Source organism: Neopsephotus bourkii, unplaced genomic scaffold (assembly GCF_033783945.1).
Source record: "Neopsephotus bourkii isolate Nb327-2 ecotype Australia unplaced genomic scaffold, CSIRO-AGI_Nbou_v1 NB_1154, whole genome shotgun sequence".
Lineage (NCBI taxonomy): Eukaryota > Metazoa > Chordata > Aves > Psittaciformes > Psittacidae > Neopsephotus > Neopsephotus bourkii.
The window spans coordinates 141,773-167,059 of NW_026901640.1; the positions used below are offsets into that span (position 1 = coordinate 141,773).

The 25,287-nt window shown below is 40.2% G+C and overlaps 3 protein-coding genes across 3 annotated transcripts; 1 reads left to right on the forward strand and 2 right to left on the reverse strand.

The window, feature by feature from the left end:
• Window positions 1-1,332: 1,332 nt before the first annotated feature.
• KIAA0753 (KIAA0753 ortholog) lies at window positions 1,333-16,126 on the reverse strand. The gene is made up of 14 exons (XM_061363247.1): window positions 16,049-16,126; window positions 15,015-15,627; window positions 14,196-14,302; window positions 13,847-13,909; window positions 12,814-13,029; window positions 11,706-11,916; window positions 10,557-10,753; window positions 9,182-9,351; window positions 8,048-8,135; window positions 6,517-6,690; window positions 5,423-5,504; window positions 3,425-3,545; window positions 3,044-3,268; window positions 1,333-1,570 (listed from the first exon to the last, which is right to left on the reverse strand). The coding sequence occupies exons 1-14, from the start codon at window positions 16,124-16,126 to the stop codon at window positions 1,453-1,455; spliced, it is 2,463 nt and encodes an 820-aa protein (XP_061219231.1). The 3' UTR covers window positions 1,333-1,452.
• Window positions 16,127-17,012: 886 nt separating this feature from the next.
• TXNDC17 (thioredoxin domain containing 17) lies at window positions 17,013-19,040 on the forward strand. Its single transcript, XM_061363272.1, has 4 exons — window positions 17,013-17,204; window positions 17,765-17,846; window positions 18,095-18,170; window positions 18,795-19,040. The coding sequence occupies exons 1-4, from the start codon at window positions 17,063-17,065 to the stop codon at window positions 18,861-18,863; spliced, it is 369 nt and encodes a 122-aa protein (XP_061219256.1). The 5' UTR covers window positions 17,013-17,062; the 3' UTR covers window positions 18,864-19,040.
• Window positions 19,041-20,120: 1,080 nt separating this feature from the next.
• Window positions 20,121-23,616, reverse strand: MED31 (mediator complex subunit 31). The gene is made up of 5 exons (XM_061363248.1): window positions 23,598-23,616; window positions 22,385-22,543; window positions 21,761-21,838; window positions 21,064-21,160; window positions 20,121-20,337 (listed from the first exon to the last, which is right to left on the reverse strand). The coding sequence occupies exons 1-5, from the start codon at window positions 23,614-23,616 to the stop codon at window positions 20,148-20,150; spliced, it is 543 nt and encodes a 180-aa protein (XP_061219232.1). The 3' UTR covers window positions 20,121-20,147.
• Window positions 23,617-25,287: the final 1,671 nt, after the last annotated feature.

Genomic DNA, 25,287 nt, shown 5'->3' on the forward strand with positions numbered 1-25,287 from the left:
TGCAGTTTATTAGAAAATGAAATATCTTGAAAACACTTTGACAAGCATGTGTATATATATATACACACACAGATATATATGTATACATACATAGAGACACTATGACTTTAAGTCTTTTGGACTTAAAACCACACTTATCTCTATAACCTCAGAAATAAAAAAGGTAGTGTTTAAATTACACAAAACCGTAAACTGGGCTTCAATTAAAACAATAATTTTAAAAATGTATGTTCTAATTAGAGGAAACAAAAATAATCTTAGAAGGTTAAAAATTATTCTGTTATAGGTTGAACAGTAATGGAGACATAAATTTGTCAAAGGAAATACACTGTCATGTTGGGGTTTGAGTCACCTCAAGGGCTGAATATTACTGTAAACAATTATTACTCACTACTCCCTCCCAAACTAGCACTCTGATTACTTAAAATAAACAATTCACATTGCCAATTGTTCATTTATTTTGTTTTTCTATTTATCTGTGGGATTCTTAAGAGTAAGGAATGAGGCTGGATCACTAAATACTGATAAAATAATAGTATTTTAGAGTAACATGAGGAAAAAAAAAGGCAAGAAAATCTCCATGATATGTTTCTATTGAAAGGTCTCGTTTGTCTGTGCATAATGTACTAATGATATTCAGAAATCAGCATAAGAGGTACTACATTCAGAAGCTGAATGCAAGAGTCCAATCAGGCTGGTGGCCTGTGAGCTTGATGAGTGACAAGTGTTTACATCAACTTAATGCTGTGCCATGAAAATCCTTCCTTTGGATAGCCACATCCTCAAAAGAACCAACCGTAGCATATATGCTAAGTGTGGTGGTCAGACAACATGTTTCTCACATGATTCTGAAAGCCCTAAACAGCAAATTAAACAGCTTTTACTCTGGACTGTTCCATCTTGGCTTTAGAAATACCAATAATGCTTCATTCTTGCAACACAACTATCAGATATATTCAAGTAGTTTCACTAAGCACACTAAACCCCACAGCTCCCTTATGAGGTAGATAAGGCAGATTCTCTCCACTTTAAAGCAGAAAATTGAGGCACAGTACAGCTAAGTCGATGACACTGCTTGAACCCAGTCATTCTCGCAGTATTTTATTCTATTAAGAAAATCATACATTAAAATGAATCAAGTAATACAGGCATACAAACAGATGAGTATTCTTATCAAAATACATAAACTTTACCTGTCACAGTTTACTTCATTCTGTTGAAACACTGGCTAAAAACACAAAGGTCCTGATAAATGCAGTATAACAAAGTCTGAAAAGGAAAACATTATGATAATGGTTTTATAAAACCTGAGGTGAAACCTTTACAGATTCAATTCCTTTGGTGAACAGAATCTCACAGATTTCTAAAAAAACACACAAATTACATCATCTGGTAAGACCATTACAACCGAGGTTTACGTTACATTTGATAATGGGGCAGATCTGAAAGCCTTTACTGCTCTGGCTGCAAAAACTCAGACGTGAATACAGCTTCTGCATAATCCTCACAAACATCCTGCAGCTCTGCTGCCACATCACACAGGGCTTCTTCTGTTAACTGCTCTGCAAGACTGAGGGAGAGGAAAAAGAAAAGGTTCAGAAAATAAACTTCCAAATTCCAGTCATTCATTCCACTGCTACAAATGCTCCGATTTCAAAAGGCAAATATCCATGTTTTTTCACGCTTTCTACTGTTTAGCCCAAGAAAATAGGTGATAGATGTTCTGATGTGTGTTCCGTAAGATACCAGAAATTCTATTCTCAGTCTGGGTCATAGCAAAGGACACGCTTTGAGTTAAAGTGTTAAGAGAGCTCAGCTGCTTTGTTTTTTCAAGCTCTTAAATACTCATCCTGCTGTAGGAATAAGAGTTGACATGCTGTGGTGCTCATCCAAAGGCCATTGAAGCAAATAGTAAGCTTCTTACTGATTTCAGCTGCCACCAAATCAGGCCTTACTGAAAGCAATAAAGTTTAAGAAAAAAGTGAGTGGAGAAATTTCACTTTTCAGTGATCTCTGGAGCACCGTAACAAACGTTACAGAAGGGAAAACTATTTTAGTGTAAGAACCCAATTGCTTACCGGCCTCTTGAAAACCGCTCTTCAGTTTTGCATATATTCTAAAATATCATAAGTTAGTCTGTTACTCTTCCTAAGACCTTCTGACGGTGCACAGGAGAGTTTCTTTTAAACATGCTGGGATACGATTTTATGGAAAAAGATTTGTAATGCCCTCTGGTGGTAAGGACAAGTCAATGAAGCATGCTGTACAGCATTGCAGTTTAATTCCAAGGAACAACATGTATCACGTGGCAACAGTGGAATTCAGCTGTCAGGAAAGATTACTGCCATTTCATTCACCTGCCAATCCCAAGAAGGTGCCAGTCTTTGAACTACCCATCATCACACCAACAGTAAGCAGGAGTACAGTTTAGAAGGCAGAATGACAGTACTGAGAACTGACAAGGCATATTTCAGGGAGATTCAAATGGAGATGTCTAACCACAGCTACTAAAACCTCTAATTGGGCAAACCATCACCACACATGATTAACTTCACACATGCAAATAATCTCAAATATTGCAGGACCTGTTCTGGGAAACACTAATGTAGATGCCAAATGCCACTCAAATGAGCTGTATCACTGATTTCAATGCTACTGCATAATCCCTCACCACAAAGATTAAAACTTCCATGGTATTTTACAGTGCTTTATTACTTTTTCACTCACAAAAACTAGTTTTGTTTTCCTTCAATCTACCTGTTGACGACAGTCTTCTGAAAATAACTTCAGTCACCCTATATTTCACACAGTTGTTTCTGTGGTAACATCATAGAAAGATGTAAAAAATCATCACTCCTCCAGGTCATTCTGCTCCCATAACCTTTCCTCCCATGAATACCAAGTAGAGAAACAGTCCAACCGGCTTCTGGCTTTCAATATGGAATTTAAATGGCCCCCCTCCCAATGCCTTTCCCTGAAGGACAGAAAAACCTGTCCAGCAGCTGATACATTCACATCAGAAACACAAAGATACTTCACATACCTCTCAGCAATCTGCCATGGATTGAAACTGCCTACTGCCTCATGGGAAATAAGCTTTAAGTGATGCGTGTATCTGCTGTTATAATCCAAGATGCTCTGGAGCATATGTTTTGGCACAGAAAGAGACACACAGCCCTCTTTCTGTAGAGAATTACTAGTCATAGGCGGCAGAATGTCATGTCCAGACTGCAGTTTCTCCTCTGCTTCTTTGTTTCCATCAGTACCACTGGAAAAATAAAATAGTCATTAAGCCAAAACTAGATTTCAAATATCTTTTTGAACGACCAGAAAATCTCTTCAAACAGTAACCACAACTTTAAGTAATGAAGACACACAGCTGATATACACCACAGCCTAGTGTAGGGCCAAATATTCTACTTACTTCCCATCAAAAGGTTTTTCAAATAAAATGTCCGTTTCTGGCTCTGTGCATCTGGTTACTGTGGTTATTTGAATTGGGGGAGGAGATGCAGGTCTGTCAGCAATTGATGCAATTTGCTGTTCTAGAAGGAAGAAAGCAACATTTAAAATTGTTTCTTTGGAAGAGAAAAAGTACATTTACTGCAGGGTAAGTCCTCACAAAGACTTCTGCTTCTTTTAAGGGGAAGTCTTTCAGATAAGTAAAGTACTGAACCTCCTTATATGTATGCTCAATGTAGAATTTCCAAGAGCTACAGTTAGAAAACTGTACTAAAACAGTTTGTTGTGTCAGTGGGTACTTCTACTGAAGAGACAGAAAATACCACTCTAAAACTAGTGTAATGTACTGAGCTTGGCAGTAAATCCAAGACATGGGAAAAAAATCCAACAAGATTTGGGCTAAGCCTTCACCAGTCTGATTCTGAGATTTTCCAACTGGCATAAAACAACACTGTTCCATTAAAGTCAGTATGTGATCAGATACACAGCTGAAAAATCAGTGCAGCTTCACTATTGTACTCAATCTTAATCGTAAGATAAAGAACAGAGCAGGATGGGGAAAACAAAAAGCATAACTCATTCTTAGCATGTCACTGTGGCGAGCAATATTAAAGTATGTACAGTTATGTATGGAATCATCAAGCTATTGTTTGGAATGCTACCTTTCACTAGTGAACAATTTCCAACTCATATTACATTGGTCCTTCTCAATTAAAAATTGATGTGAAAAGTTAGTTATTTTTCATCTGAAGGACTTTACATTGGTTCATTTATTTTTCTATCCAATAAAAACAAGCAAGAAAAATGTGATTAATGTGAACCGAGAGCATCAAAATCATTGTTTTCTTTCAAGGATTGAATACTTTTTGCTGAAGCATGTTGGAGAGTGAATTCTGTAGAGGAAAAGACCTCTGTAGAGGAAAAGATTCTCTGAGGCTGCAAAAATTAAACTTGTGTGTACACTACAAGATCTAAAACCAGTATCACCATCATTTGAAAGGAATAAGGAATGAGAAAAATTTTCTAAGCTTAAGTAATTTAATATTATCAATTATGTATTGCCAGAAAAACATTAAACTGTCATGGGCTCACTCCTATCTTAATATTTACCTAACATTTACTCTTGAGCTCTAAACCATTTAAACCGATAGTTTATTAAAATAAACGGGGAAAGGGAAGAAACAGGAGAAGCAAACTAGAAGGTAAGTATCTCCTTGCTCCTGACTACGCAAACTGACAGCAGGACAGAGACTTCACACCTTACTTCAGCCTGTGAACTCTAAATAGTTTGGAAATCATCAGCATGAAAATGATCACTGCTACTGGTGTTTCAAAGAAATCAAGTCAAATGAGAACACACTAAATACTGTTCTCTAGATTAAGATTTACAGATTTGCCAGTATCTCAAAACTGAAGACAGACAAATCATGCAGAGCTTAACAAGAAAACAAGTGGCTTTAGGATTAGACCTTAGTGGCTTTAGGATTAGGCCTCAGACTTAGACAGCTGTCCTCTGCAGTAAATTCAAGTAGTGAATTGGAGGGTATGTACCTATGGAATATCACCTTCACTGCATTAAAATCATTACATTTTGGTAGAAAACATTTAAACTAAGGAACGCAAATGCCTAGAAAAGGAATAACACTCAAAGTTACTTGATGATTGGAAGATTCCTATCCTTCAGGTAAATTGCACTAGCAGTGTTTTCCACCTAAATGCAACCCCAACAAAGGCAATTAGAAAATGGCAGCCAGTTGTCAGAAGAAATTCTTCCCCTTAACAATACTGATTTTAGAACTAGATTTTAGAAACAGTCCTCTGAAAGGAGTACCTATAGTAAAAAATGTGTCTGGATGGTGTTATTTGACCATACATAATCAAATTATTTTTACTTCACAACATATTAATTTAAAGATACAGATTACAGAAAAAAACCAAGTTGCATTAAAAAGACACTTACCCATTTTGTCTTCCTGGGCCCAGAACTCCAAATCACTGTAGACAATGTGGGTGAATCTCCTGCGTACAGCCTCCTGGTATCTCTGGTTTTGAACATACAAATTCCATCAATTAACACACAGTTAGCAGTTCAGCTGTACTGATTGTTTTGACCCAATGAGAAAGCAGGTCATGATCCTCTGTGGTCAAAGTAGGCTTATTTTGCCTAGTTAACACACAAAAGCAGTAGGGGTGTGAAATCACAGATACTCCTCTCATTCAAAATGCCGTAGATGTAACTAGTCAGTAGCATGACAACTGCTCCCATTTCAGCTCAACATCAGCTAGCCAAAAAACTGAAGAGCCCTCAGACGTTCCTGCCTTACTACTAACAGAGAAATCAAATGTGTGCTTAAGTCCTCATATGATAAAGACACTACGCAATGTAAACTTCATGCTTCCATGTTACAAATTGATCTCTAGAAGCTCTGTAGATCTGCATTACAATATATTTCACTGAACAGGAAGGTTGAAATGGGACTTGAACCAGAAACTGGGAAAGCTGATAAAAAAATTAATAAAGCAATAAATGAGAAAGTTCAAGTCAAGGAAATCATAACCTCATTATATTTACATAGAAAGATGGATAAATAAGGGCACAGATAACCATGTATTTGTCCAACTTTCCCCATGCTGTCCTGTGAAATATTCTGAATTGTCAGTATATTTCCTCAAGATGCTCATGCTCCTGGAATACTGGGATCCCAGAGCACACATACACAGAAAAATCATATTCAAATACTTTCCAATCTGGGAGACAATCAACACAATCACCGTACTGATTGTCCCATTCACATATTACCCAAGCCATAAAGTCGAGGTGGGAAGCAAACTCAGGTCTAAGGGCTCTAAAGCTAGCAATAAAACCATTACGGCAAACCTTCCATTCTCACAGTGTTTTGCTGGAAGCCCAAACTCCTAAGTCTTTCGTTTCAGGCACTGACCCAGTCAGACTTTGCTTCATTTAAGAATGTAGATACTTACAGATATTACAACTTATGGGTAGTAAACTAGAAATTAGCACTAATAAGACCACCCAAGAGAGAAAAATCTTACTTCAATTTCTTCCATTCTTTCCAACATTGACTCCAGACTGTGAGTGCCAGGTATAGGCAGAGTCTTGCTTTGGAGCTGCTCATGCTGCTCCATACTCTGCAGTTCCTGAGCAGTATCTTCCAAAATATCATCCAATAGCTTTTCCCTCAGAATATCTGCATTTGCTGCAACCTGCTATTAAAACAAAACAAAAAACCAAACCACCACCAAACCAAACCAACCAATAAAACCAAAACAATCCCAGCCCCCAGCAATGCAAGAAAGAAAGGAAAAAAAAAACCCCAAACAAAAAAGCCCCAAACAACTGAGGGGAAAGAACATTTCTTCCAGCAGCTCATGGAAATAGTCCAACTGCCATTCAACTTTTCAATGAAGATCCAAATACATTTTCGACCCATACTACAAGCCAAATCAATAAAACCAATAAAACCAAATGAATATGCAAAACAGCTGCTACACAACTTTGCTCCCAAATAGAACACAAAACTGTCACAGGTTCAGAGATCACCCAGGAATTCAATAAAGCGAAGCAAAGGCTCTCATCTTACAAAACACTACACACACACGTTTAACTTCTCATACAAGAACAGCCTCAAAGCAGCTCCAGATGGTCAAAAGTAAATATATAGGATCCATGCCACAGCTGTAGCTTTATGTCCAATGTTGCCAGTTAGCAATTTCATTATTAATTTACCTATATTACTTTAAAAGAAAACATCTTTCCCCTTAAGCAACTGCATTCATTTGAGGTCACATCAAGTAAAAAAAAAAACAACCAAACAACAAAACCCAGAAAAAAGATGATGTTAGAAAGAGCTTTTTCATTGTTTCATATTGTATGTGGTTACCAAACAATACTTCAGAAAGCACATTTTTAAAGATATGGCTTATGTAAGTTGAAATTGCTAAGTTTGGGAAATTAGTACTATACTTCCAGATGTATTCGGTGATATGGCAAAGATTAAAAGTCACCTTAAATGTCAGCTTTGCTCTATGACATACAGATAGAATACACCTTCTCATATGTATGAGTTAAAAGGTGACTTATAAATGAAGAATCCTTCAAATGACAGTTTGTTTCCAAGGAGAGATTGATCTTCTAAATAAAACATAAAACCTCTCACAATAATAAAGCTTTCTCTAGTACTAGTCATTAATATTACAGTCCAAATTTATTTAGTCATTAAATACAGTATTTTAAGAATTATTGAGCCAATCTCATCAAGTTCAGTCACGTTCAGCATCGGACTGTTACAACCACTCAAAACCAATTTAAAAATGCATCTACTTGATAAGAAGCTAACAAAAAAAAAAAAAAAAAAAAAGGAAAATTTAACACAGCTTTGCAAAAGTCCATTACTCCATTCAAGGCCCACACACTGACATGGAAATACACTCTCCAACTGTCCAGAACTCTGTTGACTACATAAATATGATTTGAAAGTTGAAAAGATACTGTGTTGCCCCTATATAAATCTTTTTCAGCTCTAAAGGCATCCTTCAAACAGTGGCATGAGCTTGACTGTACTACCTGTGTCCTATCTAACAGAGGTTCTAAGGGCTCCCGCACTGCCTTCTCAGCTCTGTTTGCATACAGGGTTGGAGAAGCACTCCGTGACCTATGCAAAAAAGAACAAATGACAATGCCATCCTGAAACTTGGTATGACAACAGGAACTTAAGAAAACCCCACATAAATGTCCTTTTCCGGGGACTGGTGGAGTGGTGAGGAGATGACATCACATCTGACGTCATTTATTAGCTCTTCAAATCAAATAACTACTTTTGTATTTTTTTCAATTCTCCTCTGCTAAGGTCAGTGAGAACCCTCACTCTTCCTGAAGTTTCTGCTTCAGGTCATGCGAGTCTTAAAAAATAAAACAGCAGTGTAGAGGGTTATAAAATGGAGATTTTAACAACTGAAGAATGAAATAATGTGATTCTGAATATTAGTTTAGAAAACTTGCAAAACATTTTAGAGACAAAATTAATGCTAACTTTAACACCATATACACCAGGAAATTCTGCTGAGAATCAGAGATCTTTAGTTACATTTCTGCTACTGGCAAACAGGCAACTTCATGACTATTCATAAAGACTGCCTGGAAAGATAGGCTCCCTGTCTTACCGCACACACTGCTTAGTACAGATCCAGCAGCTAGATCAGCACGTGGATCTCCTGCTCCAATTGCCACAGACAGTAGTTCCAAAGTCAATTTGGGAATACCTGGTCTAGTATAACAAACATAGCTTAAAATAAACAAGCCTGCACTCTATTACTGGCTAGGACAAAGATATATATTCTGTCTGTTTGGATCAGGGAAATATTCCCCTTCTTAGCATGGTGCTGTGAATATCCATTCTGCATACTGTGTGTTTCAGTCAGTGCCCTGCCTAGCACAGTTTGGATGGTGACTTCCAGACAATACTTGCACCTGAGACAGAAACAAATTCATAAAGCAATGGCTCTTCCCAGGCTGTATGCACAAGACCACTTCGTGCCGACTGGGAGAAGCATACAAGTAGCAGGTAGCAACCTGTGCTGTGCCGCCTGCCTTCATGACCTGACAGCCAGGCCAAATCCATCCCACTTACTAGTACAGATAACAGCAGCATTTCCACAGGAAAGCAGGGTAAAGACAGGCTCTACTCCTCTGTGAACATACCGCTTAGGTGCAACAGGTGGGTGTGCAGGGTTTGGAGGCGTGCAGAGTATTCTGCTCTCCTTAGCAAGTCGTTTGTTCTCTTTTAGCTGGAAAGCTATAGTTGTCTCTTGAAATCGGGCATGCTTTCCTTGAGGCTTTATCTCTCTTGATTTTAGAGATTTTGGTGTTCCCTTAAAATAAAAACAAGCACATTAAAAACACATATTCCAGTTGCTGAATTTTTAAAGTGTTTTACATTCTGCTTCAAAATTTGTCTTGAAGTCCTGCCTACTTACTTTGTTGCACAGTTGACACGACTTAAAGGGAAGTACAACTGTGCCTGAACAGAACATACGCTTAATGCTACAACTCTTATCTCTGCAAACAGTTCCAAGATTTCCAATGTTGCCTTTCATGGGAAAAAACTTATTTTCAGATTTTCACGCTTATACTTGACATTAACTCGGAGCAGTTCCAAACAGAAGGTTACCACAGTAACATTTTATTCAGCCATGAAACTAAAATTATCACCATATTTGTATTTACTACAAGGATTCTTAAGACTCATCCCCTCAGTATGAATTACTGCAATGCTTAACCTTCCTGCTCACCAGCTGCATGGATAGATATGGGAAGCAGTAAAAGTTACATACATATATGTTACTGTAGCAATCTGATTTTCAAGCTGAAGGAGATACTCTAAGGGGAAGAAAAAAGGTGGGGGTGGGTCTTTAATAATAATGGAAAAAAACCAAACAAACTCAAAAATCCCCCAAAACAAAAAATCCAAACCAAAAAAGCCCCAAACAAACAAACAAACAAACAAAAAAAAAACACAACAACAGAAAAAGCCCCACAAACTATTTGCAAAAGTTTATTTTTTGGGTTTTTTGTTTGGTTTTTTTTTTTTTTAAGACCCTGAAATATTCTGTAAAGAACTCACTTCTTTCTATTACAGAAGCCTCTGGCTGGTTGCAAGGACTTAAAAAGAAATCAGAATTTGTACTGAAGTTTTATAATTTCTGTAACCATGAAGTAAAATGTCCCACACGACATCCTTGTCTCTAAATTCGAGTCTCTAAATTGGAGAGACATCAATTTGATAGGTGGACCACCTGGTGGCTAAAGAACTGGCTGGATGGCCACACGTTACTCATCGGTCCTCGTTGCACGGTGCCTTTCCAAGCAACAGTTACACTACTGTCATAAAACATCTGATAAAATAGTCATGACCACTAGAAATACTGTAGGCAGATGACACAGTTTATCCCTCTCTGCCTCCTAGATTGGCACAAAAAGGTTGTGAGGAAGTGCAAAGCTGGACAGTGTCTTCCATGATACAACAAACCCCAGAAGAGACGTAGGAAAAGCATAAACTGTTTTATGACTTCCGTACCTGTGATTTTGCAGGTAATAACACACCTTTCTTCTTCAGTGGGACACCTTCAAGCATGGGATCTTTTTTCACAGCTCTAGCTCTCAGCAGTGCCTCTGTGCTTCCTTGTGAAGTGGCATTTTTCTCTGGAGCAGGTGGTTTACCATCTTCTTGGAATTTATTGTGCAATATCCGAGTACAACTGCTTGCCTTCTGTACTGCTGAAATATTTGCAACATGTATCAAAAATAAGCTTTCAACTAAGCATACTTCTTGCCCTTTCCTAGGGGTAGTAGTAAAAACCAGTACGAGGTATGAGAACAACACCTTAAAGAAGAAAACCAAGTAACATAGGTTATGTAATAATGTAATAAGCTATAATGGCTTACATGAGGTGTCGAAATACTTCAGGTGGTACATTTATCTCTAACACCATGAGAAAGAATTAAGCCCATTTCTTTTCACATATGAAGTTAAAGAAACAAAATAATTTATTTTTCAATAAATAAATCCTTGAAATGGTTGCATGGCAAACTAATAGTGGAGAAAACTCAGTGTCTCCAGATTAACAATCAGTTAATGTGTCTCTAGGTACTGAAACTGTGATTACTGGGCAGAAGACATTAACATTTATGAACTGACAAGAACAAAACAGAGACACCCCCCTCAAAAGGAGAAAAACTGCACAAATCAAGGAAATTCTGAGCCAAGACTGGAGTTAATCTTTTCACTGTAAACAGTTAAGCAACAATAGTTTTGTTGAAGATTTGCTAACAGTCAGCAACTTTGCACTCCACAATAATATATTGACACAGTACTATCTAGGTAGGTATTTGGTAATATTCTGTATCCATCATTAATGTCAGCTTGTAAACTGCAATTTACGTCTACCTGTGGAAAGCCAATCCAAGCTCAACCCACACTAAAATAAATGGACAAAACCAGGCAGAACATGATAATGATAACAACACAGTTATAAGGAGGCTTATAAATCTGCAGCCTGACATTCTCAGAGAACAGCTGAAAAAATGCCTAGCAAGGCTGCATGAGTCTGAGGACTGCATATGAGCTGTCATGCACTTCTGACTGACAATACCTAACATACTGCAAAACTGAGCAGAGGTGGCAAGTTAAGCAATAAAAATGTATTTTAGAATTCAAAATACAAACCAGTCGAGAGACTCCTGGCAGCTAGAGGTTTTCTAGGTTCTTGGCCGTGTTGTCCCTTTAAAATGAGGTGTTTGTTTTCCCCTTTTGGAGATACAAGCTGCTTTCTGGATGGAAAAGCCTCAGTGTTTCTTGGAGATTTGCCCCGAGATGATGAAATACACTTCTTCATTTTTTTGGGTGTTTGTTTCTTTTCCAGCAGTGAATCCAGATCCTGCACCATGTATTTAGAATGTTAATTACTCTCTCAGTAAAACTGATGTGAGATCAAAAATTCAGAGATTCTAAGTATTTGGAACTTTTTTGGTGTGATTCTGTTTTTTGTGGTAGTGATTATTCCTGACAGCTTGTTCCTGCAGAACTTAAACCTTACAGAAAAGACTTGTGGTTTTGTATTTACAATTGACTCCCAGCAAATTATCTGCTTACAGCATGTTCAAAAAGAAACGGACATAAAGGCTACAGAAAAAAAACCAAAGAAAAATGACAAAAGCCCACATAACTCAGGGAAGACAGACATGTCTTCCAATGCCAAGTCCAAACTCAAACAATCCTATCTCCTTTGCAATTCCCAGGCAGTCAGCACTGTTACTGTTCTCATAAGCAGTGCAGAACAGTAAAAATAAACACAGCTCTTACAGTTAGAACAATATTTTAAGGAAAATATCTTATGACTATGGCATCAGTTGCTTTCATTCAAATTAATTAAAATACTGGTTTTATAACAGTTCAGGTTCCATAGGCTCTTACTTAAAAAAAAAAAAAAAAAAAAGTCTTGTAGGTAGGAATTACAGCAGGAAATGTGAATCAGAACTTTTCTATTATACCAACAACATGTTTTAAAACATCAGGTATCACTAATAAAAGGCATTTGAAGGGCATCAGGTAGCTTCCATGTTTAGGATGCAAGTCTATTTTACAACACCATTACTTAGGAACACATTTATAGATGTGAAAATACATCCTTAAAAAAAAAACCCAAACAACTAACAGCAAACCCCCCCAAGCCCCAGTTCAGTATTCTGCCATTCATGAACACACAACATAATTTATAGTTCTGTAATTCACTATGTCTTTTCTGCCTTTGCAAAACCAGAATGCTTTTTCTTACTTCAACTTGCAGCAAAATATCTAGGATAACATCAGAAATGGAAGAATCCACTTCTAGTTTGGCAGAACAGAGAGACAGTTGTCGAATGAGACTGCCCAGTTCCTTGTAGTGGGTAGGAATCTGCTGCTCTGTTTGGTCTGTAAACTGATTGGCAAATGCCTGCAAGGCTCGTACAGCTCCTCTGTGTGCTGCTGCCAACCTGGATACTGCTCGAGACTGGAAAATGAAAAATAAATGTTTTAATAGCTACAGTTTCTATGAATATAGATATTATTTGAAGAACTGTCACCAATATTTCTTGGTGAAACACTCAGGCTTGCAATAATTCTGATGGATATGAGGGCATTTGTGAGACAAAACAAAACAGGCATTTAAGTAACCTACTAAAGTACTACACACGAGTACTCATATCAAGTATCATATTCAGATAAAATAGCCTGGTTATAATGTATTCAGATGTTTCCACTACCTGTGCCAACAGAGTACTATAGTCATGGGCTTGATCCTGATGTGCAACAATTGCACAAATACAAAATATCCTCCTTCCTCCACTTTCATTACAAAATAAAATACATGTGTTGGAAAAGCACAAGAGAACAAGACAGTACTGGCCAAAGAACAGGCATAATCTCAGTACTAACTTTCGGAAAGATGCTCATCAGAGAAGAGAAGCACAAAGGGGCTGACAAGACTGAGTGACATCAATGGAAAGTTAAAAAAAGTGGTCAAGAGTAGAGTCCAGTGTTACTCAGAACAGGAACTGGAATGAAGAAAGAATTAGGAGCCACATAAAAGCAGACCAACAGCCTTCCTCTTTGGTTTGCCGTAGATGGGCAAGAACTGAGGAGAAGAAGGAAGCAGCAAAGGCAGTATCAGACCAGGTGAGACATAGTTCTGTAAGAATGAGATGAAAGGTGCAAGATACAAAGAGAATCTCACTTCTAGAGAGGGCTCAGGTGTACCCTAGACAAACTCAATTAGCTAGAAAGCTTCCTCTCTATTACTCACAGCCTGAAGGATAATTACATCTTACCTTTTTCGTGTGTTTGACTTTATGAGGACTCAGTTTCTCTAAATCATCCTGAATTTCTTTTACCTGTTTATAAAGAAATAGGGGAACAGGGAAAAGTCAGTCAGAAGGAGTTCCGTGTCTATGAATGAACAATTAATCTTCACTATAATGTCCGAGTCAAAGTTTAAATTTTCCAGCTCATCTCTGTCCAGTCATAAGAGAAATTAGTGACACCATTCAGATCTAAACTAGAATGCTATGGAAGTTCAGAGATAAGCAAATCAAATTTTTCTTGTTTCAGTTCATTTCTGTCAAATTCATCACAATAAGCTAACTACTATGCATCCCAATTCAAAATGCTGATTCTTACCTGTTGCTGGAGTACATAAAGCATCCGAGCTGACCTTGCAGCTTGCTCCCGCCTCCTAGTGCAAACTCGCTGCTCTTTATCAGGATCTAAAATTTCTCTCTCTCCACCTAAAAAGCATGAAATGAAAAAGTTTTATGTTTTAATTTAACCTGCAAAAATCCCGATTAAGACATGAGAACAAAGCTCAGCAATAAGCCTCTTTCATGCAGAACCAATACAGAAGGTATCATATTTGCAGAGCTGCCTTGAGCAGTAATGCAAGCTAGTTATTTTAACTCTACATCATGTTTCTATCTAGAATTTGACAAAACATTCTTATATTATATAGCCTATTAGTTATAGCTTCCAAAACAACACAACCTCTTAGTTTTATGACAGCAACGCAGGTAAAGCACTCAAAGTTAGGAACAGTGAAAATTTCAAGTAGTTATTACAAAAGAACCAATGTGGTGTGCACTGGGGCTGGCTGCCATGGAGTTGGTCTTCACGGTCACCAGTATGTTGCTGGTTTGGATTTATGACTAAAAGTGTCAATAGCGCCCCAGTGTTCTGGCCATCGTTGAGCAGTACTTGCACAGCACTAACTATGCTCCACCAGTGCACAGCCTGGGTACGTGCAAGAAACTGGAAGGGGACACGGCCAGGACAGCTGACCCCAACTGACTAAAGGGATGCTCCACACCATGCTCAGCAATAACAAAAATGGACTTTTTTTGGAAGGAAGGTAGCCATTGCTCACAGATTAGTTGGGCATCGCATCTACTTGTGGGAGATAGTAAGTGATTTCCTTTTCATCACATGACTGTTGTTGAGTCTTACCTTTTTTAGTCAATTCTTCAATTTTCTGGACATAGTTCCTCAGCTCCTTCTGCAGCCGTCGGACTTCCTGCACGCTTTTATCTTCTTTTTTGTTGATGCTTGGCTTGGGGTCTGGCCCTGTGCCATGACTGGGTGGAGAGCCCAGACCAGCCGGTATTAGCATTCCCTCATTTGGTGTATAGTGATAAACTTTAGCACCAGAGGTGGTAGTCTCCACTTTGGATGCCTGACCAAGCTTCTGCTGATATTTCAAACAAGTTTGAGACTTGAGTGCATTTTTATTTTCTGGGATGTCAAATACTTCAACCTTTTGCTGTTGTGACTTCTGGGCCAACAGAGGTTTACTGGCAGCATCTCCAAATACTTGCCGTTTCACTTGCTCTTCAAATTGTCTTCGTTTTATGTCCCTTTTGGCTAGCTGAATAGCCAATTTTAGTCTCTCTTCAGATACCACTGAAAATATGCCAGAGCTTCTCATGCTGGGGTCCTCACTTCCACTGAGATTTCTCTGATTATTGGATGCCTTCAGTTTTTCTATTATAATTGGACGGGGGTTAGAGAATTGGAGAGCCAGGTTCTCTGGAGCTGCAGGAACATGTCTGTTGAACTGGAGCTGTTCCAAAGTGTAAAAAAAAAAACCCCAAATCTAATGTTACACAGGACACTTCCCACAGGGAATGTGTCTATAGTGTTGAAAAGTAAGGAAAACAGATGTTCTTTCATACTACAATGCATTCTGTCGTGACAGTACTTCTTCAACACGCGCAAGGTATTCCATCCATTCAGACAAATACCATTATTCAGAATTATTTTGAATTAAGCATTTAGATCATCTTGTAAATTATATTTACAGATGTGGTTTCTGGTCTATACCCTTATGAAAAGGCAGTGTGAAAATTATGTATGACAGCATCATGAACGCAAGCATGAAGACAGCCTGCTAGTGAGTATCAATCTCAGTTGGTCACAGTCATCTTTTTATAACAATCACAAATGAAAGCCAATTCAGCATCGTTGCATAAGTCAAATAATACCTGTGTTTGTAAAGCCTTTGCTTTGTTCCTGTAAAGCTGAGTAGCGAATGCAGACACAGTTGCCTTGCTTGGTCCCATCACACAGGTTTGATGCTGAAATTCCAATTATCTGTCTTTTCCTTACAATGACAACTATAAGCATAAGAAGAATCAAACATTATTTCTGCCTCTCAGAAGCAATCCCAGGTCGTGCACTCCCAATGTGCAGTGTGCACTCACACAGATGGTACCAAATCCTGTCCTTTAAAGCAAATTTTACAATTTATATCGTTCTTTTACACACTGCCACAGAGCGCTGAGGAGCACCACTACAGACAATGAGGCGCACACCGTGAACCACAAGATTGCTGCAGTACTTTTATAGCTATTATGTACCTAAAAGGGAAATGAGATACTGCACAGATAAGAAAACAGATTAGCACGACAGCTTAAGGCATTGCTCCAGGTACACGGTCTGTACAAAACCCATGAGTGTCAAAGGGAAGCAGAACAAGGGCATGCTCATGTCCAAAGCTTTGCAGAGATTTAAACTAAAGGGTGCGCGTCTCCTTCATCCGTTCTGGCAATTAAAAATGAGCAGGACTCGACGCTTAACGCTGTTAAAGCTCCTTATCGCGACTGAGGCTTTGCCTCTGCTCCTCACCTCACTGCAGCTGCCCTCGGGCCTCCCACGACGCACCCCTTGCGACGGGGCTCCAGCCGCACAGCCCACACCCGGCCCGCCCCACGTTCCACCTCCCCTCACGGCATCCGGACGACCGAGACTCGCACTGGGGACCGACCCGAGCTGCCGCTGAGGGAAGGAGGCTGGGCGGTGGAGCGGCCCAGGCCCGCAGTGACACCTACCGCGACGCTGTTCAAACCCGCTCCTGCCGACTTCAGCCGCAGAGAACGCCGGGAAGGGCGCGGAAGTACGGCGGCCGGCGAGGGGCGAGGCGGAGCCCGGGCCCCGCCCCACCACTGCCCGGGGCGAGGCGAAGCCCGCGCCCAGTGTTGCCGCGTCCCTCGGGCACCATGGGCTGGGAGGAGAAGCAGGTCCGCGGGTACCCCGAGTTCGTGCAGACGGCGCAGCGCTACCATGGGCGGCCCATTTTCGCACTCTTCTGCGGCGACAAGGATGCCGAGGGCAAGAGCTGGTGCCCGGACTGCGTGACGGGTGAGGCCTGCGGGACGTCCCCCTCCCCGCTCTGTGGGTGGGGGGCCCGGTGGGAAAGCGCCCTTCACCCTCGTGGGGCCCCGACAGCAGCGGAGCCACCGCTGTGGCGGCCTCGCGCTCTTCGCCGCGCGGACCGTATACGTGTATGCCTTAGCCCCGCGCAGCGCCCGGCGCGAAGCGGCCTCACGTCACCTGGCTTCCGTTACCGGGGATCGGAGCGGCCTGGGCCGAGTTCCGGTTTGAAGCCCTAGCTGCAGTTGCCGAGGCCGGGAGTCCCACCGAGGTGTGGGCCGTCACCGGGATTAGCTAAAGGTAATGGGCTGCAGCTTCCTCTGCCCTTGCTGGCCACGTTGCACTGAATGGCAAGTGATGTAACATGCTGTAAAGACAAGTCCCTTCAAGGTTGAGCTGAATTCTGCACAGCTCATGGATAACCAGAGGAAACAAAACACAGGTCTCTATGTGTCTGTTAGCAGCCTTGCTTGTCAGAGCAGATCTGTGTCATTCTGTAGCGTGATAAAAGTATCAATATATTGAGTTCTTAAAATTTTATTTTCCAGCTGAACCGGTTGTGAGGAAGGAACTTCATAACATGCCTGATGAGTCTGTATTCATCTACTGCCTCGTAGGAGACAGAGCCTAGTAAGTGTTTTAAAACCAACAACCAGTACAATTTTACTGTTTCTGGGCTAGGGGTTAACTAACCTGTTGGAACAAGTCACTGAACTGTGCTTTTCCGCAAGGAATGAAGCATTGGTTTTGAGTTCACATCCCTAATGTGAAGTATCTGCATGTTTGCTCTGAGAAGCGGGTGAGGTAGTTATGAGTAATCCTTTTGAAGGAATTTTAACTGCACCTCTACAAGCTGTTAACCCTTTCTTCCTGAACAGCTGGAAAGACCCCAACAATGAATTCAGGAAGAATCTGAAATTAACAGGAGTGCCTACACTACTTAAATATGGAACAGTAAGTGATATATTGTATGTTCTGGATCTACAGGCATTCAGATGGGAATCTGGTAGGAACTTATGACTGTAAATGAATTAATCACATATGTTGTCTGATACCCTCTCTTGTTTAAAAAGAGCAGACAATTAGGAACAGTTCTGCTCCCCCCGTGCACATTTTCTGCCTCACATAGTTCCTCAAGAGAAAGCCACTGTGCTTTCAGCATAATGTTGTCTATAATAAACAAAAATGCAATAGGTAAATTTAACATGCAGTGGTTGAGAGGTAGAGAAAATTCTTAGCAATATACCGTTAGTTTCTTGACTTGCAGCTCCTGAAATTTAAATCCAAATGCTGAATTACAGGAGTGAAGCTATGTGCAGTATACTCTTGATTCAAATGGAGTGCAGCTCAAGTTTTAACTTGTGCATCTATTTAAATTAGCAACTACTTTCTCAGAAATGCCTCTTCCAAGGCCGCAAAACCCTCAGGCATTTTCCAGTTATTCCTACCTTGCTTGTTCCACCTCATCTTCCCCAGAAAAACAATTGCTGGAGTATGGCTAATGTTATTAAGTACAAATAGCTGTGGTCTAGAACAGGGTTTTGAATTCCCCCTAAAGCATCTTAACTTTTATTTCAGCCGCAGAAGCTGGTTGAAGAAGAATGTTTTAAAGCAGAGCTTGTGCGTATGTTGTTTACTGAAGACTGAGTCCTTCAGTAGTCAGTCATTTCTGAAGACATCTCAAGTTGTTTGTGGTGTCCTTTCAAGGAATCCTTAACCTTAGTCAAGATAATTAAATTCTAGGTCCCAACCGTCCACTGAAATCTTGCAAAAAAAACCCTGTATCTTTCTTTTCATGTTAAAATAAACTTGAGTTTGAAAACAGTCTTTTCAAAGCAGCTGTGCTCATGTTATAAATGGAGAGTGCAGCCTACAGTAAGGGGAAGGGGGTTGGAAAAACAGAAAAAAATCCTTATTCTTCCTAAATCTGAATTCACATAGCTGCTGAAGCTACTGAATGTCAAAATGTTTACTGGTTTATTTGTTCAGTCTTAAGTATGATAAGCTGAAGGCCAACAAGTCTTGGTGTCACTGATCACATATTAACAGTTGCAGTACCTGCTCCTACAAGGCTATCAAATATAGGATGAATGCAGCATGAATACAACCTAAAATATGAAATATAAACCCGTGGAAACTGCTAATATCTGTGTTCTTACAATACAAACTATACAGGAATAAATGACAAACGCTTCTCCAATCCTGCTAGAGCATGTACACCTTTTTTATAACACAAATTGTTTTTACTGCACCTCGTGTAGAGAAGCCCAGGAGCAGCCACTACTTCACTGTCAGAAAGCCAAGATTAAAGTAAGCTGACTAATGGAATAGACACAGCTACAGCCTATTTCCTTCTGAGTATCTGTGAAGTTTATTATTACTTATCTCTGCTCCGCTCCTGCAGTCCTCTTGTCACACTTTGTTTTCTATATTACGGATTACCAGGTAAACCGAAATAACAAGTAATAGCTCAGGTTGGTTTCAAGGCAAAAATCCACAATTTAGATTTTGTAGAACACCATTACTTCAACTTTGCTCATCCTACAGTTACAAAAAGTAGTACACAGCGGAATTCTTAAGCCACACTTAAAATACATCATTATTCTCCAGGGAAAATGTCTAAGAACAGACTTCTGAGCTACACTTTTTGTTATTTAAATGTCAGTAGTGTCAGATTTTTTTTTCAACATCAAAAGGAATCAATAATTGCAGTAATGCTCTTACAAAATTGTCCATGCTGCAAAATAAACTGCAGAGGTTTTATCAGTCTTGGATTTTTAAACAAGATGAAATTTTTAAAAAGTCACTTAATAAATAAAACAGTGAAACATACACCCCCAAGAGCCAAACCCACACAAGGGCTCCTTCCTCTCCTAAGCACTCAAGTTGACAAAGTCAGTCACCTCATCAACATGCTCCCACCACATGGTCTCATTTTACAGAGGTGTTTTGCTGCTGCTGCTCTGCAAGTGCTTGCTGGAGGCGCATTCTTTTCCTGGAATAGTGCTGCCAGTGAAGAATCTGCTGCTCATCAATGAACTTGGCACACTGAGCATTCACCAGTTCTTTGCGGAAATGTTCATACTGGAGCAGCTCTAACATATGCAAACACTGTGGATACCTGCATTAAAAATAGAGGCCCTTCAATACAGGTTTTTGCAAGATGCATTAAAACTGGAGTCTCCAGAAATTATGCAGTTCTTTATTTTAGTTCTATCATGTATGTGTTTTACTCAAATATCAAATCACCAAAGACTACATATTCCACTGTTACACACTGTAACTCAGTAGGCTTCAGTATTAGGCTAGGAAACAAGAAGTCCACTAACAGATTCTAAATGTATATACATGCTTGCTTAGAGTACCTTTTCTAATGGTTAGATTTCACTAAAGCAAATACATAACAACTACAATATCTGTTTCCAGAACTCAAAGAACACAACCAAGAGGGAGTTTGCATACTCACAAAAATGCAAAGACATTGTTTGTTTCATGCAAACATCAACAATGCAGAATTACTCTCAACATGTATTTACTCAGCCTAACTGAAGTAGTTCTGTACCATAATGGTCAATAGTTTTATGTTCAACAAACGCCAAAGTGCAGATGAAGGCTGCAAAGGGAAGATTCCATGCACAACCCATGGAAGACAAGTTTTATATTCATGCCTATTGCTACATCTGCACTGTTGGAAAACAAGAAAATTTATGATGCATATAAACACAGCACAGAGGACAAAGGTAAGGTTACACGTGGAAATCAATTACTGACATGCTGCTGTACAGTACATAACAGAAGGTAAACAAAATCATTAAAATGCAGAAACCAAAGTGATTTTAACACTTACTTCAGGTATTTTGCATATTCAGGTTCTTTCCAATAAAGTAAATACTTAAGATAATTTACAAAAGCTTTGTCTTTGAAATAGCCTCTTTGTGCAAGAACTGAAATAAAATGACAAAGAACTGTCAGTTACAGATGCATTAAAAAAATCTGTCAACCTTGAAGAATAAGTATTCACAAAACTATACAGAGGCACTTTAGTCAAAACTTCATGATTACAAGCAAATTTTAATAATTAGAAAGAAAAAGGAAAAATATATTTTTACGTCAACCCTGACAGTATGTATCTTTTATAAAACACCAAGGAAGAAAACAGCTTTTTGAAACAGGAAATTTTGACTTAGCATAAAAATTGAAAGGGCATTATGGATAGTGCCTGAAATTCTGTTTTCAGATAAGGAACACTGTTAACTTGACATTACTTCTTAACTGCACACCTCAACTCACTTTTTTTTTTTTTGATCCCCCAGATAGATGCATTATTTCTTATTTCGAGTAATGAAACTTTTTACATTTTTTAAAACTCACCTGTTAGAAATACAGACAATTTAAATTACTGACAGATCACCTTTACACTGTGAAAGACCCACTCCTTTTTCTTTGTTTAGCCCTCTCCCTCCTGTTTAACATTCCCAGTAGTAATATACAACATTAAAACTACTCATTCCTCAGGATCCCAATAGTTACTGTTCAGTACTCACAGTTGAGGTAATTTGGATTCGCCAGACACTGAACAAACTCTAACTCCAGCTGGAACCGAAGTCGATTCCCCGTGTCATCTGATAGAAAAGCAGTAAGAATCTTGACCACACCATAGATTTGAAACTTTCTCGGGTTAAGCCACACAAATACAGAAAACGTGTTTAAACAGGAGAAGCAGCAGTAACTCCCCGTAATAATGCGGATTAATTTAGCAAAGCCTTCATTACATCAATCGGCGTTTGGCCTGCATTAAGAGACATGCTGAGGTTGGTTTGTTTTTATAGCCAAGTGCAAAGAATGAAGGAATGCCTACTGACACTTGGCTTAGAGTGAAGGAAAAGGGAACAGCAAGAAGCCTAGAGGCCTCGTGCTCTCAGATCTGCAGCTGAATCCTGACATGAGCACCTATCAACAACGGGGTCGAGGTACCCGCGGAAGCGGCGCCCGAGCTCCGGGAAGGCTTCAAGGCTCACAGCCACGACTGCGCCCCTGATGCCCTCCCGCGGCCTCCCCCGTCACGGAACGGGACGGGATGCGGAGCACCCCTAAACCCCCTTCTCCGGGGAAGCGGGCTCAGAACCCGCCCCGCGCCTGCCAGCCCCAGCTCCCCGAGCACTCCTCACCGGTGTCCATGGCACCCGCAGACCCGCACCACCCGCCAGGAACAAGATGGCGGCGGACGGAAGCCGCGCGGAGACCAGCACTGAGGTACGCTGGGAAGGAGACGGTGGTAACCCGGCAACGAGCCGGGCCGCGGCTGCTGGCGGTGATGCTGCGGTCCCCTATCGAAGTACGAACGCAGTGTTTTTAACGAGCAGAGGTCGGTTTTACAGCGATCTCTGCGCTCTGAAAACCTTGCAAGAAAACCAGAGGGATCTGACCGCTTCACAGAGCACCTTTATACCCGAAGCTTTCACTGACTGGAGAAAAAAGGTCACATATGCAATGCTAGTTTGAATGGGGTCCAGTGCAGGCATAACATCCCATGGGTACACTTGATAGGCTTGGTTCCTAACAAGAGACTATTCCTCCTCACAGTAATGTGGCTGGAAAGGTGAGCGTTGCATCAGTGTTCGCTGGGTGCCCCCCCCCCCCCCCCCCCCAGCAGCGTGACCGATCCTCCAGGAGGATGAAGACGCTTCAGGAGCAGGTTTCCTGGGCTTCTGCACTGCCCCATAGCAGCAGCAACAGGATTCTGGAGGAGGCTGCAGGTTAGATGTAGCCGATCTTCCAGAAACGACGGACTCGCCATAAAATGGGCACACCAGTCCTTTCTGAATGGGGAGTCGGTTTGGACTGAGGCATTGCAGTCGGTTGGAGGAAAAGCCTTAAGAACTGCTGAAACATAAGCAGTCTGGTGCTTCCGTTATAAAAAAAAGTGCCCTGCACTTAAAAATCAAGCAGAAATTATTATTTGATATTCCATTATTTTGATCTCTTTATGCTCTATGTTAAGAGGTTATTGGTTTTCTAACTGTACAAAATATTTCAACTTAGAATTCAATATAAGTATTTCTAAAAATCACTGTTAGAGCTAGGATGTGCCAGCAGAAATGAAGGTAATCCAAGTAAATCCATGAACACCAGGATTTAACAAAATCTGGTTTTGTGCTTTCTGTGGAGGCTTTATACTGTCTGAAACTGAAGCTGAGCTCTTGTTGGAGCCCCTTCTCCACGGAGCTGTTGGAGTGTTTGTCTCTAGGCAGCTGTTACCTGTAGAGCAATCTGCTTAAACACACAACCTGTGTTCAAGGCTAGAATTCCTCATTGTACTTCCCCAGCACTGGTGTTGCTGTTCTGGGAGGCAGTGACATGGTCTGAAGTGCCCATTCTTGCCATGGATCTTTGCATTCATGTTGTCATTGCTGCCATTAGAGAGTCATTAATCCTGCAGGTTTCTCAGGAAGTCTTCATGTTCCAGATCTGAGCTGTTCATGTTCAAACGTCACAGATTTAATAATGTAACATATGAATAAACAACCTTTGGGAGAAAATGTTGGAGAAGTGATTTTTTTTCTGTCGTGTAAGGGAACTTTTACCATACAGTTCCAATTCTTTTGAAAGGGAGCTTTGGAGTCAATGTTCTGGTAATGGGGGTTTGGTTTTCCAGGATAGATAAATTGTTGAGCAGGAAAGGAAAGCAGATGATCTTGTGTTTGACAGATGTTCATTTTAACTTTGTACTGGGCAAACTGTTGTTGAGCCCTTCCAGAGCAGAAAGAAAGGGAAAAGGAGGGATTCAGCCCTGAAACACTAGAGTCTCTTTGACATTTTTTGTCTCTCTGCTATTGAGCAGAGCTCTGAGCTTAGACTTTCCCTTGATTTTCACAGTGACTTCACAGTGAGAGAAGGAGATCCCCTTCAGCCTCTCACTTAGTTCATCATTCACTGAAACAAGAAAGAACTTTGCCAGATTGAGACCCGTTTGCAAGGCACAAACACTCTGTGAGTGTGGGGCAGAGCTGCTCAGTGGCACCAGTGCCCTGGAGATGAGCCCGGCTCCTGAGGCCTGCGTTGGTTCCAGAAGCTGCTGCTGTGCCCGGTGTCACACACTGAATTGTCAGAGCATGGCTGAGGCAAAGGCCTGGCAGGCCAAGCTAGCTGAGCTTCACTGCGATGGGCTCTTGTGCGGCAGCACGCTGGATACAGGCTTACTGGAAACACGACTTCTTGTTTAATTATTTGCTATTTTCACTTGCAGAACCATTTTCAGCATCTGAGTTGGCAATTTTCTAGAACACTGTCTTTTCCTATGCAGTATGATTTTTTTTTTCCCCTTCCCTCTGGGAATTGGGTTGCAAAAACCATCTAAAAAGGATTTATGCATAGTTTTCCTTAATAAAATATGGTTGCTTTTTTAAGACAAGGTTTTAGTGGTTGTGGAATACTACCATTACTATATCAAAACATACCAAGTCACTCCCCAGTAAACACAGTCTTTGGGCTAAAAGCAGAGATCAAACAGATCCCATGTGTGTGCATTGCTATTCTGAAATATGACTTCTCTCCCAAGACTGACTTCAGAAGAGAGAATCCTAAAAAAGGATTGGTCACAGGAATAAATTACTGTGTATGTTTGCCAGAGTTAAGTCAAACATCTCAATTCTTGGCCATCAAAACTAGGAACAAAAGTGAAAGTCAGAATCGTAGTATAATAACTGAGAACATTCTCTAGGAAAAGTTGGTATTATTTTCTGCTTTTAAATATCAGTTGAGTCAGACTTTCACACCACTTCTGGTGTATGAAGGCACCAAGAATCCATTAGATACAGGAGAAAATAAAGTCTTCTCTGATATGCTATTGGATCTTGAAAGTGAATACTGAGGAAGTGAGACGGTACAGAGGGTTTATCTATAGCACCATAGTGTAGTGTGTTTGCAGTAGAAAGAAAAGAAGATCCAACAAGGCTTCATGATTGAAAGCCGATCAAGTTTTTTATACGTACTAAGTATTTTATGCTTAATCCTTGTAATTTCTTTTATTCATGCATTTACCCGTCTGCTTTAAAATAGAGTGCAAACTAGT

Bases quoted from the DNA above. Each gene is read 5' to 3' on its own strand.
- KIAA0753 (XM_061363247.1), bottom strand. From the start codon at position 16,126: ATGGGACCAAGCAAGGCAACTGTGTCTGCATTCGCTACTCAGCTTTAC. The intron at 3,269-3,424 runs GTAAGTAGAATA...TTATTTTTCCAG, and splicing joins GAAAAACCTTTTGATGGGAA to TGGTACTGATGGAAACAAAG. The intron at 1,571-3,043 runs GTATGTGAAGTA...CCTCTCCCTCAG, and splicing joins CCATGGCAGATTGCTGAGAG to TCTTGCAGAGCAGTTAACAG.
- TXNDC17 (XM_061363272.1), top strand. From the start codon at position 17,063: ATGGGCTGGGAGGAGAAGCAGGTCCGCGGGTACCCCGAGTTCGTGCAG. The intron at 17,205-17,764 runs GTGAGGCCTGCG...TTTATTTTCCAG, and splicing joins GTGCCCGGACTGCGTGACGG to CTGAACCGGTTGTGAGGAAG. The intron at 18,171-18,794 runs GTAAGTGATATA...CTTTTATTTCAG, and splicing joins CACTACTTAAATATGGAACA to CCGCAGAAGCTGGTTGAAGA.
- MED31 (XM_061363248.1), bottom strand. The intron at 21,839-22,384 runs GTGAGGAGTGCT...CTTTTCTATCAG, and splicing joins TGCGGGTGCCATGGACACCG to ATGACACGGGGAATCGACTT. The intron at 21,161-21,760 runs GTGAGTACTGAA...ATTTTATTTCAG, and splicing joins GAATCCAAATTACCTCAACT to TTCTTGCACAAAGAGGCTAT.